The sequence below is a fragment of the Chrysemys picta genome, chromosome 2, assembly GCF_011386835.1.
Source record: "Chrysemys picta bellii isolate R12L10 chromosome 2, ASM1138683v2, whole genome shotgun sequence".
NCBI classification, from domain to species: domain Eukaryota; kingdom Metazoa; phylum Chordata; order Testudines; family Emydidae; genus Chrysemys; species Chrysemys picta.
In genome coordinates this window covers 273,355,315-273,379,851 of record NC_088792.1, presented here as the reverse complement: position 1 = coordinate 273,379,851, position 24,537 = coordinate 273,355,315, and the positions used below count along the sequence as shown (strand labels likewise).

The window sequence follows — 24,537 nt, the reverse complement described above, 5'->3', positions numbered from 1 at the left end:
TGAAAAATACAAGTGTGCGCAGACTATCTGAAGGTCGTCAGAGGCACCAGCAACCTTCAGATAAATGGGTCAGATAATCAGGTCAGCCAGTCCAACCAGCATTGAAGTCTGCGCTCAGGGTGAGCGAGGGTGACCAGATGTCCCGTTTTTAAAGGGACAATCCCATTTTTGGGGACTTTTTCTTATATAGGTGCCTATTACTCCCCAGCCCCGTCCCGTTTTTTCGCAGTTGCTATCTGATCACCCTAGGGTGAGCTGAAATCTCACTATGTGAATTATAATATGTTCATCATTCTCTCCACTTATAAAGGTTTCAGAGTAGCAGCCGTGTTAGTCTGTATCCCCAAAAAGAAGAACAGGAGTACTTGTGGCACCTTAGAGACTAACAAATTTATTAGAGCATAAGCTTTTCGTGGACTACAGCCCACTTCCGAAGAAGTGGGCTGTAGTCCACGAAAGCTTATGCTCTAATAAATTTGTTAGTCTCTAAGGTGCCACAAGTACTCCTGTTCTTCTTTTTCCACTTATAAAGTACCTTTTGACCAAGGATCTTGAAGTGCTTTACCTGCTTGATTTTACTATTTGTATCTTTATAACTCCTGCCAGACAAAGCCCTGAAACTCTTTCCAAAAACATAATTAATTAAGCCACCATATGATAGGCATGTGTTATTATTTCCCCCTATTTTGATAGATGGGGAAACATTGCCACAATGAGGTGAAATCACAAAGTCTTGTGTGCTGAAGTCAAACCTCTGACTATGAATAACCAAGAGTTTAATTTAGGGCTTGTGTATATTAACAGTTAGTGCATAGCAACCTGGGATGTAAATCCAGCCTGCAGCATGCTAACTGTCCATGCGGGCCCTGTTGCCATGCACTTAAAGTTCCCTAGTGCACTTTAATCTACTCCTGTTTCATAGCAGGGTAGATCAAAGCACACTATGAAACTTTTAGTGCGCAGCAGCTGATTCCACATGGCAGTGAATGCGTGGCAGGCTAAAGCGAGGTAAATTCACACCCCAGCTTTCCACACGCTCACTTTTCATAGAGACAAATCCTTACGCATGTCACCATTGTGGTTTGACCGTCCTGTGTTCTGCTGTTGTCATTCCACTGTGATTGACAGATGGTTATTGGTGTGCGATGGCTTCCTTCCGATTTCTTTGTGATATCATGTAGCCAGTGGTAGGAAGGACAGTGGCAGGAAGAAGAATGTGACCACTGATTCTTACCATTATAGATGAAGTCCCCATTGTCTTCAGTAGGGCCAAGATTTCATGTGTGGTATTTAGATTATTACCAGGAGAATGGTGCAATTTAATCTTATATGACTTCTGCTTCTAAAATGGGCAAATAGATGATAGTTGTGTTACCATTGTACCAATAGTTAGTACGGTTGTGGTAAACATTTCTAGCTAGTGTATTGCTGTTGCTTCATATTTGGCCTGAGAAAACATACCATATATACTCGTTCATTAGCCCATTCATTTATAAGCCGACCCCCCAAAATGGATAGGTAAAAATAGCAAAAACTGTATGACCCTTTCATAAGCTGACCCTTTATTTCAGGGGTTGCAAAACTTTGGCTCCCAGCCATCAGGGTAAGCCGCTGGCAGGTTGGGACGTTTTGTTTACTTGGAGTTTCTGCAGGCATGAAGCCCCTCAGTTCCCTGTGGCCGCGGTTCACCATTCCCAGCCAATGGGAGCTGCGGGAAGTGGCATGTATAAGCCGACCCCCGCTCTTTGATGCATCACTTTTTTACCAAAAACATTCAGCTAATGAATGAGTATATACGGTATACAAAATTTCACAGGGGTATTGCAGCATGCCCATGAGTTCTGTCTGATTGATCCTAGTACTTACTATTGAATTTCACCTCGTAGATCACTCCATCTTTGCAGCCAAATGCATCTGCTAAGTTCACAGCACCAGTTAAAAAGGGCATGGATCATTGAATTAAAAAAAATAATTAAATTCTTTCTAACAAAAAAGATTTGGGTTTTGCTTCAAGCTTTCATCAGAAGGTCAAGTGGGTTTTATGTTTCTCCAAATTGGTTCACCCATGCCTGGTGGAATATTCAGATACCACCTCTAAGCCTGCAGATTTTTAACTAGCTATCGAAAGTGGTTCTCATGGACTCTATAGTGCAAACAGATATTCTCTAACGAATGCCATGTGAACTTATATAAGACATAAACTATTAATTGTCACTGAGGATTGCACAAATATCCTAGAGGATGGTACTGCATTGCTGAGACCACCGTTATTAAAAGAACAAATAGGAGAGTTGCAAGTTGAGACGTCATTAGAATTTAATTATAGGAAATCGGACCTCATTAAACAAACTATTTAACTCTGTTTCCAGGAGTGAGAGGGGATTTAGCCTGTAAGTATTAGCCTGCTAATAAACATCCAGACTGGATTAACAGGTGTGACAAGTGACTCCTTCTGACTTCATTTTTAAGATATGAAATCATTACAGAATTTTTCTGTTTTTATATTATGATATATTGCATTTCAAACTGCCATTTGGTTTAGATTTTAGCTGATTTATATATGTTAATTAAAATACTCTATTTAAAACATCTATTGAGTTTGTATCAGATAAATCTATTTCCAGTACAACACTCTAAATTCCCCTTATCACTCCCGGAATCTTAGGATCAAATTCTGTTTTTTGAATGCACAAGCCAAACTTCCAGTGAAGCTATGGGAATTTGGCCCATATCTGCTAGGACAACACTGTCATTTTTAGTGCAGTGTGTATGCCATCAAAATGGTGCATAACTTTTGTGTGTGCAAAAATATCTATCTATGCATGTAAAGTGGGTATGTTTAATTAATCTACTCTTAATCTAATCTTGTGAAATGAGTTTGGGCTTTATATGCCAGTAGACAGTTGCACACAGACTTCCTAGACATCTTTCTACCCATTCAGCCTTGGGATTTTCTGCTGAGGCTGCTAGCAAGGGAGCCAGTTGTGGTCAGGGCCGGCTCCAGGCACCAGCCGACCAAGCACGTGCTTGGGGCGGCACCTTAGAAGGGGTGGCCAATGTTGGGGTGGCGGGGGGCACTCACGGTGTTAGTTAGTTTGTTTTTTTGTTCGGCGGGGCGGCGCTCGAGGGTTTTTTGTTTGTTTGTTTGTTTTGGCCAGGCAGCGCCGGCGACGCGTTGCTGCGGGGGGGAACGGGGGCTTCGGCGGTGCGGCTCGGCGCTCCGGGGGGTGGGGGGCTGGGCAGCATGGTGCTCGGGGGGCGGGGGTTTGGCTGGCGCGGTGCTCCGGGGAGGGGCGGAGGTTTGGGCGGCCCGGCGAGGCACTCTGGGAGTTTGGGCGGCCCAGCCTGGCGCTCGGGGGGGGGGGGAGGGGTTTGGCTGGCCTGGCAAGGCGCTCCGGAGGTTTGGGTGGCGCGGCGCTCAGGGGGCAGGAGTTTGGCTGGCCCGGCGAGGCACTTCGGGGGTTTCGGCAGCACGGCAAGGCGCTGGGGGGGGGTGTTACGGCGGGGCGGCGCTCCTTTTTGCCTGGAGCAGCAAAAAAGTTAGAGCCGGCCCTGGTTGTGGTGGTGGAGTGTTTTGTGATGTGGACACCTGGAAACCAAAGAGTTCCCTGCTCTATGTCCACCTAACTCAATGGGGGGTTTTGGTCATCAGGGAACAGTGTAGTGGGTAACTTCAGTTTAAATACATCCCTAACTTGTTGTTTTTTTTTTAATCCACAGCTATGGTGTGATTTTGACAAACCAATACCCTTTAAGAATCAGACTTTCAATTCCTCTGAATCTTTTACAGATATCTGCTCCTATCCTGAGGTATTTCTGAGTTTATATTTAAACTTGTTGAGATCTTAGTGTTTATCAACTGGATAGAAAACTGGTAGAAACTGGTAGATCATGCTGGTAGAAAACACAATGGAAAGTTACAACCAACCTGATGGTCTTGTAGGACATTACAACCAGTTTTTGTCCTCTATTATTGATACAATGGTTCCTGAATGCCCCTCCCTTTGCATTGTTCTCACAGATCACTTCCATAGGCAGGTGAACTTTGGCAGACATATGCAGTGTTAGGAGACTAGGGTGGCTATGACAAAATAACATTTTGAAGTCCTATGCTATGGCGAAGGCCAAAGAAGAGTTGGTTTTGCAATCAGCACACCTGTGAGGCCTGTTTGCTCACTCATATCCCTATTGAGCCAAGCGCTTATGCACATCCTTATGTTCCATTCAAGGTAATGAGAATAAAGGAGATGCCTGAGTGATTGGCTAAACCGGGATCTTAGACAGTGAGAATGAGACACTTGTTGTTGGCTCAAACTCCTGTTTGAGTTCACTTTTGTCAATGTTTCTTTGTTGTTTGCATTATAGACTTTTAAATAATTGTAAATGCACCTAGAGATTATTCCTGGGTTCAATAAAATACAAAAATAAATGCCTTGCATAATGAAACCTGTCTGGTCATTCAGTGACAGACCTGCGGGTGGCCATATTACAACAGAAAAACTTCAAAAACAGACTCCAACGAGAAACTGCTGAGCTAGAATTGATATGCAAACTAGACACAATCAACTCCGGTTTGAATAAGGACTGGGAATGGCTGAGCCATTACAGACATTGAATCTGTCTCCCCTTGTTAGTATTCTCACACTTGTTATCTAACTGTCTGTCTGTACTAGGCTAGCTTGATTATCACTTCAAAAGTTTTTTTTTTTTTTTTCTCTTAATTAATTGGCCTCTCAGAGGTGGTAAGACAACTCCCACCTGTTTATGCTCTCTGTATGTGTGTATATATATCTCCTCAATATATGTTCCATTCTATATGCATCCGAAGAAGTGGGCTGTAGTCCACGAAAGCTTATGCTCTAATAAATTTGTTAGTCTCTAAGGTGCCACAAGTCCTCCTGTTCTTCTTTTTACAAAAATAAATGTAAGTCAGAGAAGGTCAATGGAGTGTGCTAATAAATCATACACACCAAAAAAGAACTTCAGTGACTCAACTGCCGCAGCTTTCTTTCCAATCTGTGCCTTTGAAGCATATGGACTCTTCCTTCCATTGGGAGCAAACACATCAGCAGAACTGAACTGGTTGGTTGTAGATAAAACAAGTATGTTGCTCTAAAAGAGTCACATGGCAGTGTCATAATGTTGCCATTGATATGCGACTAATTTCTAGGTGGCAGCATGTTACTGGAGAAGAGAGGGCAAAGAGGTGGCATAAGAGAAATTACACGAAAATACCCAATTCGGCACCATTGCATAATATTCCTAATGAGATATTTTGGAGGTTTATTGGCACTAAAATGTTCAGATTGTAAGTGTTGACGTTGCCATTTCAAATGTAAGCAGTTCGAGGCCAGGTCCATGTTTTCCTCTATGTACAACGTCAAGTGCAAGGATGGTTTGACAAAAGCGTAGTCATGAAGAAAAACGAGACGTTGAAAGTACTAGAAAATGAGAAGTGAATGAGGCTCTGGGCATCACATTGTCAGAGGGCGGTGAAATTTTGCTGGATTTGCAACACCAAAGCACCTCTTCAGGTTTGATTCTTCACTTGGACAGCATGGAGTGGGCATGTTGCAAGGTGGGGGCTCCATAATCCTGAACCACTCAGACCTGGTGTAAGAAAGGACTGCCAGGGGCAAACCTAATTTATGCCCTGAGAGACCATTTGCAAATGGGCAACTAGGTGTAATGCCCTCTCCTCTCCCCACTGTGCTGGAGAAATGCCCTTCCCAGGGTGCCGTAGCTAGCACAGGAAGTGGCAGAGCCATCTCTGCCAGATTTCTGCAAGCAGAGAGTTCTCCTGCACAGAGGGAATCCTCCTCTGGCCATCTCCATATAAACTACCTGTAGTTATTTTGCACCGATTACTAACTATATATACCCCATAAATGTTTAGGCCTAAATTATCGCAGGGATGCTTCAATTTTTGGTGCCCAAATAGGACACGGGGCTGAATTTTCTAAAGTTCTGATCACAATTAGTGAACACTGAAAATTCAGGCCTTCATAAAGTTGAAACTGACCACTCATGCTCTCTGTTTTCAGTATTTTGTCTTTACCGGTGTCCTGGCAATGGTGACCTGTGCAGTGTTTCTTCGTCTCAACTCTGTTCTGAAGTTGGCAGTGCTTCTCATTATGATCGCAATCTATTCTCTGCTGACTGAGACCGTTTATGCCTCCCTCTTCCTGCGATACGACAACTTTCATCACAATGGAGAGTAAGTGATAGCAGTTACATTGTTGTTATACTTTCTATGGGCCGGGTTTTGCCACCTTTCCTCACAATGAGTAGTGCCATGCTCCAAAAGGGATTCCTAGTGTGGTAAGGTGCTACTCACCAGGCGTAAGCACAGCCCTGTGTGCACTGTATCCTTGCTTTCATTTCCTGAATAATCATTAATAATTAAGGATTGGATTGTGATCTCCTTACTCATGCTGAATAGCACCTTCCACTTTTAATAGCCCCATCGGAGTCAAAGGAACAACTTCTGGAGTAATATGCTACTCAGTGTGGAAGAGAGGATCACAATCTGGCCCTGAATGAATAATAATAATAACACTGAGCTCTGATATGGTGCTCTTCAACCGTACATTTCAAAGCGTTTCACAACCGTTAATGAAAGAATTAATATATTCTTGGCTAAGAAACCAACAAGGCATTGAAGTTGGAGTGATAGTCTCAAGTTTATTGGAAATAGTTTCAACTGTCAATAACTGATCCATATGTTATACAATAAAAAAGAAAAAGTAAACGCCAGATATTCACCAGGAGTTATAAATACTAATTAGCAATAAGTGTCAATTAAGAGAAAATGCAAAAATCTTAAGCATAATTTACATATACATATAAAATCTGTCTGTGCGTGTAGATTGTATGTAACGTACTTCCCTCAGATAATATGGTGGAGTAGCAACCCCATAGTTAAGGTTGTGCCTGACATCTAATTTTAACGGGGCTGAAAATGTTGTATTAGAAATGAGTTTTGAAAGAAGGGATGGATTTGAAATGCTGAATGTAGTTTGAACTTAGCTATAATGATTCCAGACAACACCATATGTTAAACATTTTTTGAAGTGGCTCGTGTTTTCTTCAGAACCCTTTTTAAAATGTACCAAAGCTGCTTTAGGTATGATGTTAATGTGATCCTTTGCTATCAGTACTTTGGATGCTTGTTAGATAAAAGCCGCAGCATTTTTTGTATGACTACTTTTTAAGGTTCAAAGAGTTAACGTTTAGGGCATCCACAAGACTAATTAACAATGTTAGAGGCATAAGAACTGTGATGTCACAATGACTGAGGGTTTCAGATGACACAGTGTGTCAGGCTTACTTGTTACTATGGCATTAGAGGTCTTCAGAAAATGCAATGGTAATCCACATTAACACAGTATGCGTGTTTGCTGTACTCTACTGGCCAGGCCACTTATAGAGGTTTATGCTATTGCCTGTGAGTTAATGGAGCTGGTCCTTTAGGCCCCAGCAGTAGACATGCGTGCTTTTAGATTCAGAGTTCAATCTCTGAGAGCCAGGGCAGTCGTTATGTGAGGTGGCTCATGCAGGGGTTGTGGACTGTGTACAGTATTCTCAACATGAGCTTCCCAGGGCAGATGGAATGTGTTAATCACACAAACACAAGTGTGACTTTATAGCCCTCTTGAGTGGTTAGATCATGTGTAATAATACCCATAAGTCAGATCATCTGCAAGGACTGAACTCGGGAACGAGTAGATCTAAAGCCTGAAGCCGCTGCTGCTTGAGCTAAATGGACTATATCCATTAGCTCACATGTAGGAGCAGACTTGTGAGCCTCGACAGAGCCCTTCAGGGTGAGACTTTCTCTTGCTGTGCAGTTATTTTCTTTGGGGCTTGTAGGAGCTACTATAATATAAATAATACTGATAATAAGCTACAAGCATCAAATGTCATGGTGATACATTTAAGCATGATCTTCTTTCTCTGAGCTACCTGCTGCTGATGGCTAATTTAATCAGTCAGTTACCTTTCATCCATGCCATGTGTTGCTATTTTCTGTCCTGTGCCAGGAATATAATGGCATGTCATTAAACATGAAGGGACAAAAGGGCCTTAGAAACACAAAAAATTTACCCTGAGTCGTCTCATTTCTAGACAAGTCAGTACCTCTTTGCTGCAGGAAACATCTCATTAACTAGCAATAGAAGAAGATGCACGAATAGAACAAGGCAGGCTTAATATACGTCTCATAAATGAAAAAAATCAAGCTGTAACTGTTTTGGTGTGTAGATCCTTCCCATTTCAAATCTCAAATGAGTGGTATTGTGATTCTCTAATATTCTGTGCAACTCTCTGGCCATATGAACCGCCTGTAGTATATGTGTGTGCTCATATGCACCAAGAGCTAAAATATTTCCTTTGAACCATGCCCATGTAGCCCAAGTTTGGCCCTGAGGGGAAGGAAAACTCTTCTCAAAGTACTCCACAACTGCTACTGTAACTTTAAAGCTGCCAAAGCCTCCATTCTTGCTCTGTCCTTGCCCCATGGGGACAAAAACAGGTGGATTTGCAGTCTCCCCACTGGCCCTTCCTCAGCCAGCCCTCCAAGACACAGGGGATGTGCACCTCCTACTCCCAAGGGAATTCTGTGCCAAAAAAATTAAAAATTCTGCACACAATATTTTAAAATTCTGCAAATTTTATTTGTCAATAAATAAATGAGAAGGCTCCAGTATGGCAGTGAGGAGCACAGGTGACTGGCTTCACAGCGGTGGGAGATCACCCTGCAGTCCCTCCGCCCCAGGACACAGACTTGGCCATGAGGCTGCACTCAATCCTGACACAGCGCAAGGGCTGGGCCTGCCCCAGAGATCCGTGTCCCAGGGAGGGAGAAGGGATCTCCCACCTCTGTGCAGCCAATTTTGCAGGATTTCTAATTTTTTTGACACAGAATTTTCTCAGGAATAGGACTTCCAAATCCCCACATTTGAACCATCTCTAAAAATTACCTACTGTAGTCTTTGATACCCAACATTAATGTGTAGATGAAACAGCTGAATTCCCATCGATTACCATTGAGCCATCATTTCACCCTTATCTCTGGATCTTTCAGGGCTAGAAGGAAGTGTTATATATCTCACTGGAAAGCTTATTCCACTGCTTCCCAAAAGAAATGCAGCTTAATTGCAAGGAGTGCTTCTTCGGGTTCCTATGTATTTGAGAGTAGGTGTACACTTAAAACACTACAGCGGCCCAGCTGGGCCACTGTAGCGCTTCAGTGAAAATGCTACTATCCCGATGGGAGACGCGCTCCTGTCAACATAGCGTTGTCTATTCCAGGGGGGTAGGTCAGTATAACTGCGTCGCTCACGGATGTGGATTTTTCACACCCCTGAGCGACATAGTTATATCGATGTAAGTTTATAGTGTAGATCTGGCCTAAGTGCCACTTGAGCTCTCATAAAGTGATAGAATTGCCAGCGATGATGCACATTTTTGACTAGTCCTGGGCCAAATCCAGAGAATTCCACATTTTAATTTTTCTTCAGATATCTTTGTGTTTTCAGAGAAAATAGTCATATATCCAAATCAATTTAGCACAGATGTACTTGCACTACAAAGATATTTATCAGCCTACATTACTCTCAGCTACAGTGACATGTACAGTGTGCCCGTTGGTTTATTGTTATGTATTAGAGAATTGTCTTTGTTCATAGCCAGTCTTGGATTGTTAGGAAAAAAATCTAGTAGAAAAATATGTACAAATGCTATTATTAATATAAATCATCTGATACTTTAAAAAGAGGTCAGGTTGATTGGGACTTAACAGTGAGTGTTACTATTAGAAACCAGTTTTCCTGACAATCTTGAGGCACCATGAATGACAGTGAGAAGATACCAATTGTTACAGGGCAGTGGTTGCTAAAAGGCATATTTAAGGAGATGCTTACTCTTACAAAAAGGCAGTATATTCTAAACATACTAAAAATATACTAGTTTTTCATCAAGAAATATTATCAGATGGATTTTCATGGGATGACTTCAGTTTGTTGATAATATGAGTTTTGGGCCAAACTGATGAATAGTATGTTGAGGTTAAAAAAAAAAAACCTATTATATTGAACCATGTAACCATTGTTTTATAACACTGTGACATAAGAGAAAGAGTGATCTAGGTACCGGTTGCAATTCTAAAATTACCATAGAATAGACTGACAGGCAGGTAGATAGATATGATTAAGTTATCTGTTAACAAAATATCCAATAATTTTAGCTCTCTTTTCTATTTACAAATCATTTCCAAACACAGCTGATTTTTGCAAATCTAGTTGTAATTGCTCAATTAGAGCAAAATGTGTTTGTATAAGTTATGGGTTGCTCATAAACTGTTCATTTTATCTGTCCTGCTATTTTTATTCATGGTTTTTGATTGTTCATCTTAGTCAAACGATATTGTTTCCAGTCTCGACAGGAGGATTTAAAACATCAGGAGAATAAGAAATTATTAATGGTGTCTGCTTTTATTCATACACAAATACCTTTCTTCACTTTTTAACTGTGACATTTCCCAGATATTTGGGTGAACAAAGCCTATTTATGTGAATATTCATCGATAGTGATTAAAAAGGCCCTCAGCATAATCTAACCAAACAGCCACTTGGAATTCAAATGAGAGGTACGAATAAATTATCTGACTTGCCCCAGATGTCTGGAAATCACTTGCAAAGCCAGGAATAGAACCCAGTAGTCCTGACTTTGTCTTCTACTCAAATCACTCTCTCAGCCGGATCTAGTAAACAATGTTTTTGCAGTATTTCACCAGGTCAGGTCAGGAGAATCATTAGAAGTAGAAGACAAAGTCCAAACTACAGGGTTCTATTCCAGGCTTTGCAAGTGACTTCCAGACACCTAGAGCAAGTCACTTAATTTATTTCTGCCTCTCCTTACCCAGCTGTCGAATGGACAGAATACTGATCTACCTCAAAGGGTGTTGGGAGGCTTTGTCGATGTGTGTAAAATGTTTTGAAGTCCTTGAATGAAAGGTGCTAGGCACATGCAAAATATTGTAACGGCTGAAGTTAGGATTGTAGGTCATAATCCCAGACACAGGGTCAGATTCTCTCCACTCTTCCAGACCCTTTGCACTGCTCCACCAGCAAAAAGATGCTGATTGTATCTGGCCAGCTGAGAATTCTTTCAGTGAAAGGAGGTCTCAGCTGGCCTAAAGCCTGCATAGCCGGTTCCTACCCTGTGTACTGTCCCCTGGTCCTGGCACAGAGGGCATGCTGGGAGCCAAAGGATGTTTCTAGGGGTGCAGCAGAAGTGTACTGTGCTCACCCCAGCTTGTGTAATGGATCCTTTGGGGCCATCTGCTCTAAACTCCAGCAGGACCAGGGCAAACTAGAGACTCATAAAGCCATAACACACTCTGTGATAGACCCCCTTCTTCATTGCCAAGTGGGTTTTGGTGCTGCAGATCATCCTGGCCCATAGCTCTGAAGCCTGGATTGGGAGATGACTGCAGTGTGCATACCTCATTTAAGGATATATTTAATCATGTCAATTCTGTTCATTGTGTACCGCTGCCACTGGGATCACCATCACAAAGAGAGTGACTGATGCATGGCTTCTCTGTCACGGTTGGAAGGGAAGGATTAGCATCTCCTGATTGCTATTGGAGGCCTCGCTTTAATCGTTCAACACATTGGTTATTAGACAGTGAACATTTTAATTACGGTCTTGTGCTGTTGAATTAATTATTATTGGTTATATTTTTAGATGCCAAGGTTTTTCACAACAAACTGTAGAAAAGCACGTAGGTTACCAAATTAAAGCCCTCCCTGATTAAAATAAAACACTGATCGATCAATAATAATGTTTTTCTTTGGGCTTTTTTCTTTCCAGAACCGATTTCCTGGGCACAAAGGAGGCATCCTTGCTACTGATGGCAATGTTCCTCTTAGCTGTATTTTATCATGGTCAACAGGTAAAGCAAACATTTACTGTAACTGCTCACTTTACAAACTAGAATTGCAGGATGCAGCAATAATTACTTTCAAAATACCAGCTGCCATTTGAAGCAAATATTTTTATCCACTTGAGTATATGACCTTTAATAATGTAATGTCAAATAAGCCATAGAAAAGACTGATTAAAGAAGGCTCACATCCAACCCGGTGCAGTTTTAGTGATTCGTAAGAGCAGCATGTACTCGTACATTCAATGCTATGCATGCACTGCATAATGGAGAGAGGCCAAATGTGCAATCATCTGTGTATCTTGGGTACTTATATGGCTCCCGTAGCCATAGTATTGAAGTGTCTCATCATCTTTGATGTATTCATCCTCATCACACCCCTGTGAGACAGGGAAGTGCTGTTAGCCTCAATTTACAGATAGGAAAGGGAGCCGTAGAGAGGCCAAGTAACTGGGACTTGAGTGCAGAACTCCCACATCCCAGGTGAGTGCCCTAACCACTGGGCCAGACTTCCTACCTAGGATGCCTCTGAAACCGAGAGTTATGGTTAAGGTGGGACCAGGATCTGAACCCATCTGTGCTTCTGGATTTGTAAACGTAAAACCTCATTGAAGTTGTTGCAAAACCAATCCAGGGTGGTGTCAGTCTCTAATGAAGCCTAAATGCCTCAGGGTTATACAGTAGGAATGTTAACAGCTAACGCTTGGCAGTCCTAGACCAGTGGGGAGAAACCTCCTTTGGCTTGTTATATACCTATCTCATAGAGCTGGAAGGGACCCTGAGAGGTCATTGAGTCCAGCCCCCTACCTTCACTAGCAGTACCAAGTACTGATTTTTGCCCGGGTCTCTAAGTGGCCTCCCTCAAGAATTGAACTCACAACCCTGGCTTTAGCAGGCCAATGCTCAAACCCACTGAGCTACCCCTCCCCCCATCAGCTGAAGTTTTTTTCTGAGTAATTACTGAATGATCAATCCCTTAGAACACCCCAAGTCATGCAAGGTTAACTTGTGGCATCGAGCCACAGTGCTGCATTCAAGCAATGTGAAGGAACAGCACTCCCGGGGAGGGCGGGTGGCATTTGGAGTCATTCTGCTTCAGGAAGATGCAATGCCTCCTGGAGCTCCCTGGTTGGGCTGGTGGGGGGAGGGGTAATTTGCTGCAGCCCATTAGGGGATGCAGCATACTCCCCTCTGCCATCTGGGAGGAGAGGAGAGCATGGGGAAGGCATGGCTCTGTATGTTCTTAATCTCTTTCCAGGGAGTTGTTCCTAGGGACAAACCACTTGGCAGCAGCCCTTGTGCTCTCACAAATGCAGGGCCTGTGATTCAGTCCAGCCCTTACATAGACTAGGATTTGGACAATAATGTAGAGTTACTTTCACTGACTACACTAAGGTGTAAATTTGGCCCTGACTTGCACCTTATTGCAACAAGCGAATGGATTGCACATTGTAAATCAGGGCAGAACACGGTCCTAGATGTTTTTAAATCGCTTCATATTTCTGGAGATCTTGACGTTTATTCATAGAAAAAGTAGCATGTGATCATGTAATTAAATACAGTATCATAATGTATGTACACAAGAGGGCCGAATTAAGGTTGCATGGGAAATGCTCATGTTGGCATTTCCTAACTTTTAAAGTACTTGAGTTTGCAACCTTAATGTTCTTTCAATATAGTTTGTTTGTATGTAATTTCCCAGTTTAAAAAAAAAAACAGAAATTCCACTACGTGGTATCTTATTGACACTCATGTGGCATATCAGCAGGGCTGGAACCTTTAGATCCACCACAGAGATCTCTGCCACTTGAGCTAATGGAGTAACTGATAGCATTAGTAGGTTGTCATCCTCTATGGGGACTTGCTCTAGAAGGGGATGAGAAGCACACTTTGCCAGTAGTTTAATAAATTCTTACTGAGAAATGGTGGGATTTAGGAATCTTGGGTTCCATTCCAGGCTCTGTGGGGGGAGTGTTCTCTAATGGACACAGACTCTTCTGCATATTTCCCCCAAGCTTTGACCCCTTCTGCTCCATCCTGTCCAACCTGTCCCTGTCCTAATTCACACTGCTGACACAAAGGCCACCCCCTGCCAATTTTCAAGACCCTGCTCCAAACAAAAGCATGCACTAAAACTTTCAAAAATGGTTGCTCACATTTTTTTTAACATTGACAAAATGTCTTTTTCCCTAGCCTCATGCTCAGAAATGGATAAAATGATTCTGGCTGAAATTTTCCAAAAAAACCCAAAACACCCTGATGCAGACACCTGGCATGAAAATTTTCAGTCAAAACAGCTATAGTTTGGCAAAGTTATAAGCAGCTGAAAACAGGGTCTTATAATGGGCAGTATCAGGCAACCTTAATAATATGCTGCTTATAATATGCCACTGTGTCACCTTGTGTTCCTTGCTGCCTCCTAATTTCAGCTTCCACTCACCTCAGCAATATATTGAAAGCATGTAAAAGTCAAAGAAAGAGCCCAGCTCTCCAGAAATAGATATATAAAAATAAGGAAATCACTATGGAAACATGGAGATAATGGGGGTTTGCAAGAAAGGGGGTTGAAATAATTGTAAATGCTTTTGTGTTGGGTTTTTTGTTTGTTTTTCAAATTACATAGTATTGAATGGTGTAGAGTAGAAAGAACGTCTTAGAAGTGGATGAAACAGAACATTAAAAGCACCTCAAAGAAGAACATAAAACAGATTCTCGTATTTATATATAAAATAAAAAACCTTTAAAGTGTAACAAAAAGCAAAAAATCCTCAAATATGCTAAATAAAAATCACGACAGTCTGATTCTTCATGCTGCTACTCCAGTATGATGTTGCAGCAAAGACACTGATTTCAGCATGCATTGGTGTAAAACCGGAGTGATATGATGAAGGAACCAGGCTCAGAATATTTTAGGGACGGGGGGAAATGCTGTGAAGTGATTGATTTAATATGTCCAAAGGGAGAAGATGAATGTAGGAAACAAGTTCAGGAAATGAAAAAGGATGTAGGATCAGGATTTTAGTAAGCCATATTGCCAAGCTATGTATTCCAAAATCATGAGATAAGCTTAAAAATTATGAGATTTTAAAAGTAGTTAATTCTGGGTTCTTTTGATTTGCCTCTGCTCTTGGAGCCTTTCAGGTTCATGTTTTCAAGCTTTTATCTGCAACCATGAGGCTAGAAACTTACTATTTTTTAAATAAAAGCTGAGTTTCCAGATAATAACATGAATCCACCTGCTGGAGATTTGTGAAATGCACCACAAAGCACAAGGACTGGGAACACTGAGAATTTAGCCCTATACGAAAGCAGCCACTTGTGCATTTAATAATGTACCTGCCCAGGCTGATTCTACTGGAGGGCGAGCAGGGAGGTCACCCTGAACACCAACTTCCAGGGGACACCATAACGGTGTGCTCCTTGGCCTAGGGTTGTTCCTGCCAAAACCATTGTATCTAATATCGTTCTATGTTCCATGAAACCTGTTGCATTGCAGCAGCATCTGAAATAGATGCCAGTTTTTTAAAGATAGGGATAAAGCAAACAGATTAGCAACTTTTAAGGTAAGCATTCTGCAAATCTCCATATGAGCACTGAGTAGGAAATACAGCAGAATTTCATCCTGTAGGACATATGCTGTTCATAAGTTTAGACTGCAGGAGAAAATAATGCCTTTGGCTAAAGCTACCCACCAACAGTCTCTCATCCCTCTCCTCACTCAGCTATGGTAGAATAGGCTGAGGCATGTTGTTCTAGGAAGATTTATTAAACAGGAGATTTGTGTTAAAACAAATGTGAGTGTTTTCCATTTCAGAATTGTTAGCTGTCTGCCATTCTTTATGCAGCTTCACAAACTTCATTTCAAGTCCATCCCTAATTTTGCACACACAGGCTTTTAAGTTGCTTTTTCTAGATACAATCTAGACAGAGCAAGGCTGTCTAGTCACGGTGAGAGAATTTCCTGAAGAATCCATCGCTGGTGTAGCCAATAAGTCTGGAAAAATCAGTCATGCTAAACCCCTAATTAAAAATAGTTCCCTTAGCAATACATGGTATCAACATAAATCAAATATTTCCATACCAGGAACCTAATTTAACATGAAAACAAGCATTCTTAGCCTGAAAATTATATTCTAAAAGCATTTGACTCACAGCAATATTTTGAAATGACATGTTGTATAGGAAAACTGTTCTGACATTTCAGGCAATCCCAGTCTTGTGGCTATTCTATATTGAAGTATTTATTTCATTCAAAAATCATGTAGCCCAAATTACATAGAACTATTTATTTATAGAACATACCTTAAAAACACATCAAAAATAGAACATCACGTACAAGGTCCCCTACAAGAGAAAAATGTTTCTAGACAAAATCCATACGGGGAAATGCTTCTGGGGCCCTAGCTCTCTGGATAGCAGCTAAAGCATCTATTAGACCTAACTTTACCTCTAACACTCTGCCTAAGCAGCTTAAGGGAGGCTTTAATAACTGCAGCCAGGGACCAAACAAGCCACAGCTGAATCAAGGCCCCCTGTTTCTCCACCCCAGATAGGCCTATAAGAGTCCTTATCAAACTGGAGCCAATTACTCTCCCTGCTTGTTTTAGTGCAGAGATGGTTGCTTTAGGCCAGATTTATTCCTTACTGTCAGTGGATTAATTTTACCCTATCTTTCCAGGTAGCTTTTCCTGAGTACGTTGAGCCTTCCATATATAAATATATATATATAGAGAGAGAGAGAGAGGAAATTCCAAGCCAATAATTGATTCTCCCTTAAAGTACACTGCAATATGGCCAGAGTGCAAAATGTGACCAGAGCGCAGCATGCTTATCTTTTAACACAACATGTGGCACTTTAAGGTGCTATGAAATACACTGAAAAGAAAGGATTTTCACTAGTCAGGGTGCTGGAAAGCTATACATTTATGACCCACAACACTGGGATAATATTTCAGTTCTGCAGAGCTCTGCATTCTGGCTGGTAGGACTGATTTGCCTAAGTAGCTATTTCTCAACCACAAAATAAACATGATTATCTCAGCTTCTCACCATCTCTACCTTGTTACTCCATTGGCACTACTCCTCTCCACTGAATTAATCCCAAGGGAGATTAAGTCCACATACTTGCAGTAAAGAGCTTCTTGTAATTTAGTTATATTTATTTTAGAAGCTCTTCCTCTCCACCTGCTTGAGATTCATCAGTGCAGATGGAGGAGAATCCAGCATCCATCCTCAGACCCTTCAGTATCTGAATAACTCTGCATGTGGAGAGGGGCTCCATGGGAGGAAAGGTGAAAGCAGGAGAGAATTTGGGGAATGGAAAAGAATCTTAGGGGAAAGAGAGAAGAAGGAAAATTGAGGGAAGCTTTGAAATTCTATGTAATGTTAAAACTCTCTCTTGTCATTGGAGTACAGGCTAACCCTTCTGGAGACTGATCCATCTCCCATTGAGTCTTTCCACTGAACTGAGTGGGAAGTGGAAGGTCTTGCAAGTGTCGTGAGAGGGGAGAAAGCACATTTGCAAGCACTCTGTCCTTGGAATCTCTTTAGTCCAGCATGTGATTATTTGCTCTTAGGGCAAGCATCCTCAAGAGATGTCCTTACTACACTCCCACGTCCCAAAAATAAACTAAACTAGAAATACTGAGAAAACGGAGAGTTGAACCCCTTAGCACCTTGTGCTTCCACCATGCATGGTGATTATATATGCATAGAGGCTGGATGGTATCTCCACTCCTAGGGTTTGGGGCTTTTTGGCTTCCCATGCAACAGTCTATTTTCTTTACTCACTAATGAAGGTAGCCACATTTCTAGTAATCACATGGCAACACCAAAAAAACTGATTGGCAGTGATGCAGCCCTTGGAACAATCCTTTCTCATTAACACCACAGTGGGGCCATTCCATTTGTTCACAGACAAAAATAACCTTACATTTTAGATATTTAATAACCCTGTATATACAGACCACTCTCTCGCACAAACCTACATACAGTCAACTCTGGGGTAGAACAGAGCAGACATTTTGTGGAAGGGAGGCATAGAAAAATTATTCCAGCTGAAATAAGAGGGAATTTTAAATAGCGAAAATTAAATTATCCAGATTGGATTTTGGCCTGGATATAAAGGCTAATCACTGATGTGCTGGATTGGGCTTGGAGTAGCTTAGATACAAGTGATTATGACTAGATCATGTTTATAACATGCAAATAGCATAAAGTCCACAACAGTTTTATATACATATGATGCTTTAAAAGGGTCAATTTCACAAAGCTGAAAACAATTATGAGCCAAGTCAGCTGGGAGGAAGAATTTAATTGGTAAAAATGTAAATACTAATTGGGAATTGTTTAAGAAAACTTCGTTAGATGTCCCCAAAAGCACAATCTGACAATCGAGGAAGAAGGCTGTATTGGTTAAAATAACAACCTGGTTTAGAGCTATAAAAATAGATAAATAAATAAATTAAATAAAACCAATGGAAGAAAATGGAAGTTGATAGTAGTGAGTATAAATCAGAAGGAAGAACTTATAGAAAATTGATAAGAGAAGCAAAAGGGATCCATTTAAGAACAATAAGAAGGATTTTTAAAAACATATTAGGAAGAAAAAGAGTCCTAACAATGGTATTGGTTCATTACTAAATGGAAATATTATGTATCTACAAGACAATCGATATGCTTCCACTATCATATATAAAACCAAAAGCAAATGTCTATTTGCCCTAGCAGCAGAAACAGCTCACTTCAGCCGTTTCAGACTTGAAAGTCCTTCTTGAAGCACGTTGGGCTTTTCATACTTCTTTTCAATGAGAGAAGAGTGCTTGTCCTTGAGAGGTAAATTACCTCTCTGCAGAGTATCCTTATTCACCCTGGCTCTGGTTTTTCGTGAAGTACATTCCAGTTGAAAACAGTCGTAAAAAGATGAATATATTTTCTGATTTAGGAGCTAGAAGAATATGTTGTTAACCTAGCTATTTATTCTGTTACTTTATCTCATTTCTGACTCCATAATATCATTCTTTAAGTAATGCAGATGTGTTCTAGGGGGAAATAACTTATTGAAATGTTCCAACCACTGAATATAAGATAGCAATATGACTAATGTTATTGGGCCCTTGATTTCTTTGCAGTTCTCACTATACATGACAAAATGCTGGTATTTGTTCATAGGAGAAAGAAAATTACTTAGGAGTCATAGTTCTGGTGTCTATAGCACTGAAGAAATTTAGGTAGTAGCGACAGGCTTCCATGATTACAATCCCATGTCTGCGTTTATCTCATCAGACTTAATGTTTGCCTTTCCTCATAACTATAGCTTGAATACACAGCCCGCCTGGACTTTCTGTGGCGTGTTCAAGCAAAAGAAGAAATCAATGAAATGAAGGAATTAAGGGAACACAATGAAAATATGCTACGAAATATTCTGCCAAGTCATGTTGCCCGTCACTTCCTGGAGAAGGATCGAGATAACGAAGTACGTATCCGTTTGTTTCTCATACTTTTTTCCTAACAGGCAAAAGAAAAATAGTGTCCTTTAGGATGCTGCGAGAATGTTAAAGCTGTTGCCTCTGTCTGACATTATTTATTCCATGCAGAAAATAATGTTAAAAGAACATTAATGTTGCAAAGCCCTCAAAAGATAGGAAATGCCAGAATTAACTAATACCTGTGCAACCTTAATACACTCTGCTCATGCATATGTATAATTAGTCATGTTCAACATCACACAAGAAGTTTGTGGCAGAGTCAGGAACAGAACCCAGCTTTCCTGGGTGTCAGTCCAGTCCCTTAAATCCAAGAGAACATCCTTTCTCTTCTTACCGCTGTTTGCCTCATTTACTATCCATCCTGTGCACTGAATGAAACAGGTGGGTTTTTTTAGAACCAATAGAGACCATGTAATTAAAGAATGTATCCTAATGGGCCTCGGCAAACTTAATAAGCATATGATAAGAATCAGAATGAATACAGAGCTACACTGGACAGGCCCCTGAGACAGAGGAAACAGACAATAACAGCTTCTAGTAGTGGAGGCTTTGGAGATCCTTGATGGAGATCTCAGAGGGGTTTACTCAAGGGATGAAGGAAATCTGAGAAAAAAAGAAAAGGGAGAAAGTGTGTCTGAAAGGAGAGTGACCAGAAATAAGTCAAATTTTCACAATAACATTAGTAGGGGCCAAGCTGAGCCCTTGTCTAACTAAAGGGAAAAGTCGATCTACACTATGCAATTTGAGTTACATGAATAGCGTAACTCAAATCAACATAGCTTAGATCTACTTACCACGGGGTCCATAATATGCAATGTCGACGGGAGAGTGTCTCCAGTCGACTCCCTTACTCTTTTCAATCAGGCGGAGTACAGGCGTCGACAAGACAGTGATCAGCGGTCGATTTAGCGGGTCTTCACTAGACATGCTAAATCAACCGTCAATGCATCGATCATCGCAGTGTCAATCCTCCAGTAAGTGTAGACAAGCCTTGAGTGTGTTCTAAAACAGTGGTTCTCAAAGCCAGTCCGCCACTTGTTCAGGGAAAGCCCCTGGTGGGCCGGGCTGGTTTGTTTACCTGCTGTGTCCGCAGGTTTGGCCGATCGTGGCTCCCACTGGCCACAGTTTGCTGCTCCAGGCCAATGGGGGCTGCAGGAAGGGCGGCCAGCACATCCCTCGGCCCGTGCCGCTTCCTGCAGCCCCCATTGGCCCACAGCGGTGAACCGCAGCCAGTGAGAGCTGCGATCGGGTGAACCTGCGGACGCAGCAGGTAAACAAACTGGCCCGGCCCGCCAGGGGCTTTCCCTGAACAAGCGGCAGACCAGCTTTGAGAACCATTGTTCTAAAGTACGATGGAAATCAGGCTTGGGATTGGAGATATACATGACCTTTGAACTGTGCATCATGAACCAATAGTTCACAAATAGTTCTAGAATCAAGATACCAACAATAAGCTATTTGCAGTACAATTAAATGGGTTCAGAATCCCACTTGTCAGACAGTACTTTTTTGAAAATAGATGTAAGTAGCCAAAATAGGTCTGACAGGACAAGCCATCGTTTTTTCTAAAAGTTATGCTTTAAAGTATCAACTAGGAAAAGATGACATCATCTTCAAAGGTTACATGTCCCAGCACTTAAGCGTTTAACCTCTTGGAGAATTTCCTATTCTGCAAGAATTAAATTGCTAAGAAAACACAATGTTATTCTGCACAATTGAAAGTGTGTATGCATATGTCAAAAAGAGAGCAAAAGCAAAGCACTTTTTTTAGTGTGAAATAAACTCCAGTTCTGGGCCCTGCCATCTTCTGTCATGAATATACTATGGCTGCTGGGAGAGTACATGCTCCATCCTACTGAACCATTGAGATATAATATACATCCACACACATTCATATTCAGTGCTAAAATAATTTTCAAAAGAAGCCTTGAAACCAGATGCCTGGTAGGTCAATGCTGATGCATTCAATACACTTGCAGTTGTATTTCAGCTGCCACCTCTGCTTTTTTGCAAGGCAATTTCCTGGAGCGATTATACCTGGGGAGGATTTATGAATGAGCTGGCTGGCATTAACATCTGGAAGATTACTGTACAATCAATCTTGTAATTCATGTCTGGCTATTAACTTAATTCTCCTGCTCTCAAAAAATGACTCCCCAGATGTGTACTGTAAGCACTTTCTCATGGACTTATTATTTCTATCTTGATGCTTCCTACCAAAAATAGAACAACTGAGCAAGGGAAGGCTCAGCTGAATGGTTTTATAGACAGCACTTGGGGAGATAGCACATATGTGTATGTATATATATATATATATATATATATATATATATACACACTCATTCATTCTCACACTGTCTCTTCTCCCATAATTAGGGCCCCAGGCTCCACTCTGAGTACTGCAGCTGTGACAGGGGGAGTTTGACCTCTGTGGTATGGTTCCCCTGTCCCTGCAGAAGCACCTCCATCACAGATGGAGGAGGGGCTGGGTTAAGAAAGTCAGCTGTGTTCCAAAGAACTTGAAGTGCTTTACAAATTTGAAAAAATTAAGACTCACAGCGCCCCTGGGTGGTGGTTGTTGTTCCCATTTTTATTGTTGGGTAAATTGCTGCACAGAGAGGAGAGATGTGCTGATGACTAAAGAGTGAGTCAGTAGAAAAGTCAAGAACAGAACTCAAGAACCCAGTTCTTACCATTAGACAACAGCACTATTGCCAATCCCAAGCTTTCAAAAAAATTTGAGAGTGGCTCAAAAATCATGAAATTTTCACAATAATTAATGTAAGGTTCTTTTTATTTGCTTTCTGGTGTTTGAGCCTTGCAGATACACATTTCCAACGCTTCTTCACAACCATGAGGGCTGAAAATGTGTTTCTTTTAAATGAAAGCTGAAATTCTTACATAATCACATGACTCAAGCTGATGGGGCTTTAAGAAAAGCACCAAATATTGCAAGAGCCTCATGCTAAAATTACAAGTGTTGGCAATCTTCTTGGCAACCTCCTCCCAGGGAACTCAATAATACCTATGAAATGCCATGTGCAGAGCTGTTCATTAAACAAATGTCAAGCTGTTCTTAAAAAGATAGAGACAGGAGTTGTGAAGTGCAGACAATGAATTTCCGCAGCCCTTTGCCACCTATGGGATACATTTCCACTCCAACTTGTTTTTCTTCCCTATTGTTCCCTTAGGAGTTATACTCTCAGTCCTATGATGCTGTTGGCGTGATGTTTGCTTCCATCCCCGGGTTTGCTGATTTTTATTCTCAAACTGAAATGAATAACCAAGGAGTGGAATGTCTCCGTTTGCTGAATGAAATCATTGCAGACTTCGATGAGGTAATACCAGCTAATAGAGAAGGGGACTTGCTGGACTTTAAATAACGAACACCCAGATCAGCAGGTCTGACATTTGATTAATCATATTTACTAAGTCCCTGCAATATTTGTGTCTGGTCTTTACTGTAATTGCTATTCAAGTTGTATCTTTTCTTCTACAGAAAGTGCCAAGCACTGATATTAATTACACCGGTAGGGTGAAGTTAAGACTGAAATTAGTTGAGTGACTTGGATTTACACCTGTGTGATTGCAATCAGAATCTGTCCCAATACATCTAGATAATATAGATATAGACTATACCTTGGTATTGATGGTTAAAGAGGATGAAGTTATCTGCACTAGTTTTGGGAAAGGAGTGGTCCAGATATAGAAAGTAATGGCATTGTTTTAAAGCCAATGAATTTATGGATCAAGGAATATGAAAGAAAAAATAGTGAACAGTGTCAAATCAAATGTCCAGATTCTTGGAAGAAGATGGTAAACGAGGGATGGGAGAGATGGTTGAGTTTTGATTGAGGGTGCTGGCCTGATCAGATAGGGAGGATACAGGTTTAGATATATTAAGCTGAACTAAGTTTCATAGTTATGCTAATAATCTGTGAGGAAAGGATTTAAAGTAAAGGGCTATATTTAGGTATCGTTTCCCCAGAAAGGACAACGAAGGTTGATTTCAGAATAGGCGCCAAGGGGGATAAGATAAACAAGAGGAGAGAAGCCAGCCTAGGACAAACCCCTAAGGTTTAATGGCAGAGAAGTAACCATTGCCAGTTGCAAGAGAGGAGCAGTTGGATAGCAGAGTGAGAGCAGGAAGCAAGTTGTCCAAGGCTATTGCTAACTCTGCCAATCAATTAATAGGGATGTCAAGATAGATGGTGTCAAATTCTGTACTGCGGTCAGGAAGGATTAGAAGAGAAAAGGAACAGGGCTAGACCTGAGAAGATCTTTGAGCAGAAGGACAGTTTAAGAACTGTGAAGCAGCTGGAAGCCAGAGTGGAAACTACCAAGGATAGAGACTGTCCGCCTGGGGGATACAAACAAGTTTCAGTAGGTTGCGACCGCTCTGCCCTTCACATATTGCTAAATGGCAGCAGTTCTTGATCCCAGCTAGATGAGAGAGAGGTCCTGGTTTCAGTGTGGAAAAGCTTGAGCACCGCGGATCCAGGGCATTGCTTTTGGAAAAGCAAATTAGAGCGCTCAGAAAAAAAAATGGATTTCCAGGATTTTGCTAAGAAAGAGAAGATTGGAGATCAGATGGAGAGAAGGTGGGGATGGACACAAATAAGGAGGAATCTTCAGAAAGGGTAGGAATAGTGGCAATCTTGAGACCACCAGGGAAAAGTACCAAAGGACAATGGATGGCTGTCTCTTGCTGTGACACTGAACTGGGTATCAGGAGGAGATAAAGTGAGAGGGAATACAATCAAGGCTCACAATACTTTTCTACTGAAAGGATGGGATCCCAAAGGGCACCAAAGGAAAAGGATGAGGGTGTGAGTGATAAGAACATGAATGGAGTATGGGAGATACATTTTTCTAGGTTCTTATATGGCCCCCAGCACTATAGTGTCTAAGCGCCTCAGAATTTTAAATGAATTTATCCTCAGATTGCCCCTGTGCCAGAAGCGTTGTTATCCAAATTTTACAGGTGGGGAACTGAGGCACAAAGAGGCAAAACCAGGACCATCGCCTTCCTCTCCCAGGATAGAGAGGGAGACTGGTGGTGGGTACATCTTGGATTTTGACTCACTGGCATTTGCTGAA

General features: G+C 41.5%; 1 protein-coding gene across 2 annotated transcripts in view; it reads left to right on the top strand.

The window, feature by feature from the left end:
* ADCY8 (adenylate cyclase 8) overlaps positions 1 to 24,537 on the top strand; it is a 179,006-nt gene that overhangs the window by 143,723 nt on the left and 10,746 nt on the right. For both annotated transcript variants that reach the window (XM_065586151.1, XM_065586150.1), the window contains 5 exons: positions 3,721 to 3,810; positions 6,045 to 6,217; positions 11,878 to 11,959; positions 19,266 to 19,424; positions 22,629 to 22,775. In XM_065586151.1, the coding sequence (XP_065442223.1) occupies positions 3,721 to 3,810; positions 6,045 to 6,217; positions 11,878 to 11,959; positions 19,266 to 19,424; positions 22,629 to 22,775 (651 nt within the window). The remainder of the gene's footprint in view (positions 1 to 3,720; positions 3,811 to 6,044; positions 6,218 to 11,877; positions 11,960 to 19,265; positions 19,425 to 22,628; positions 22,776 to 24,537) is intronic.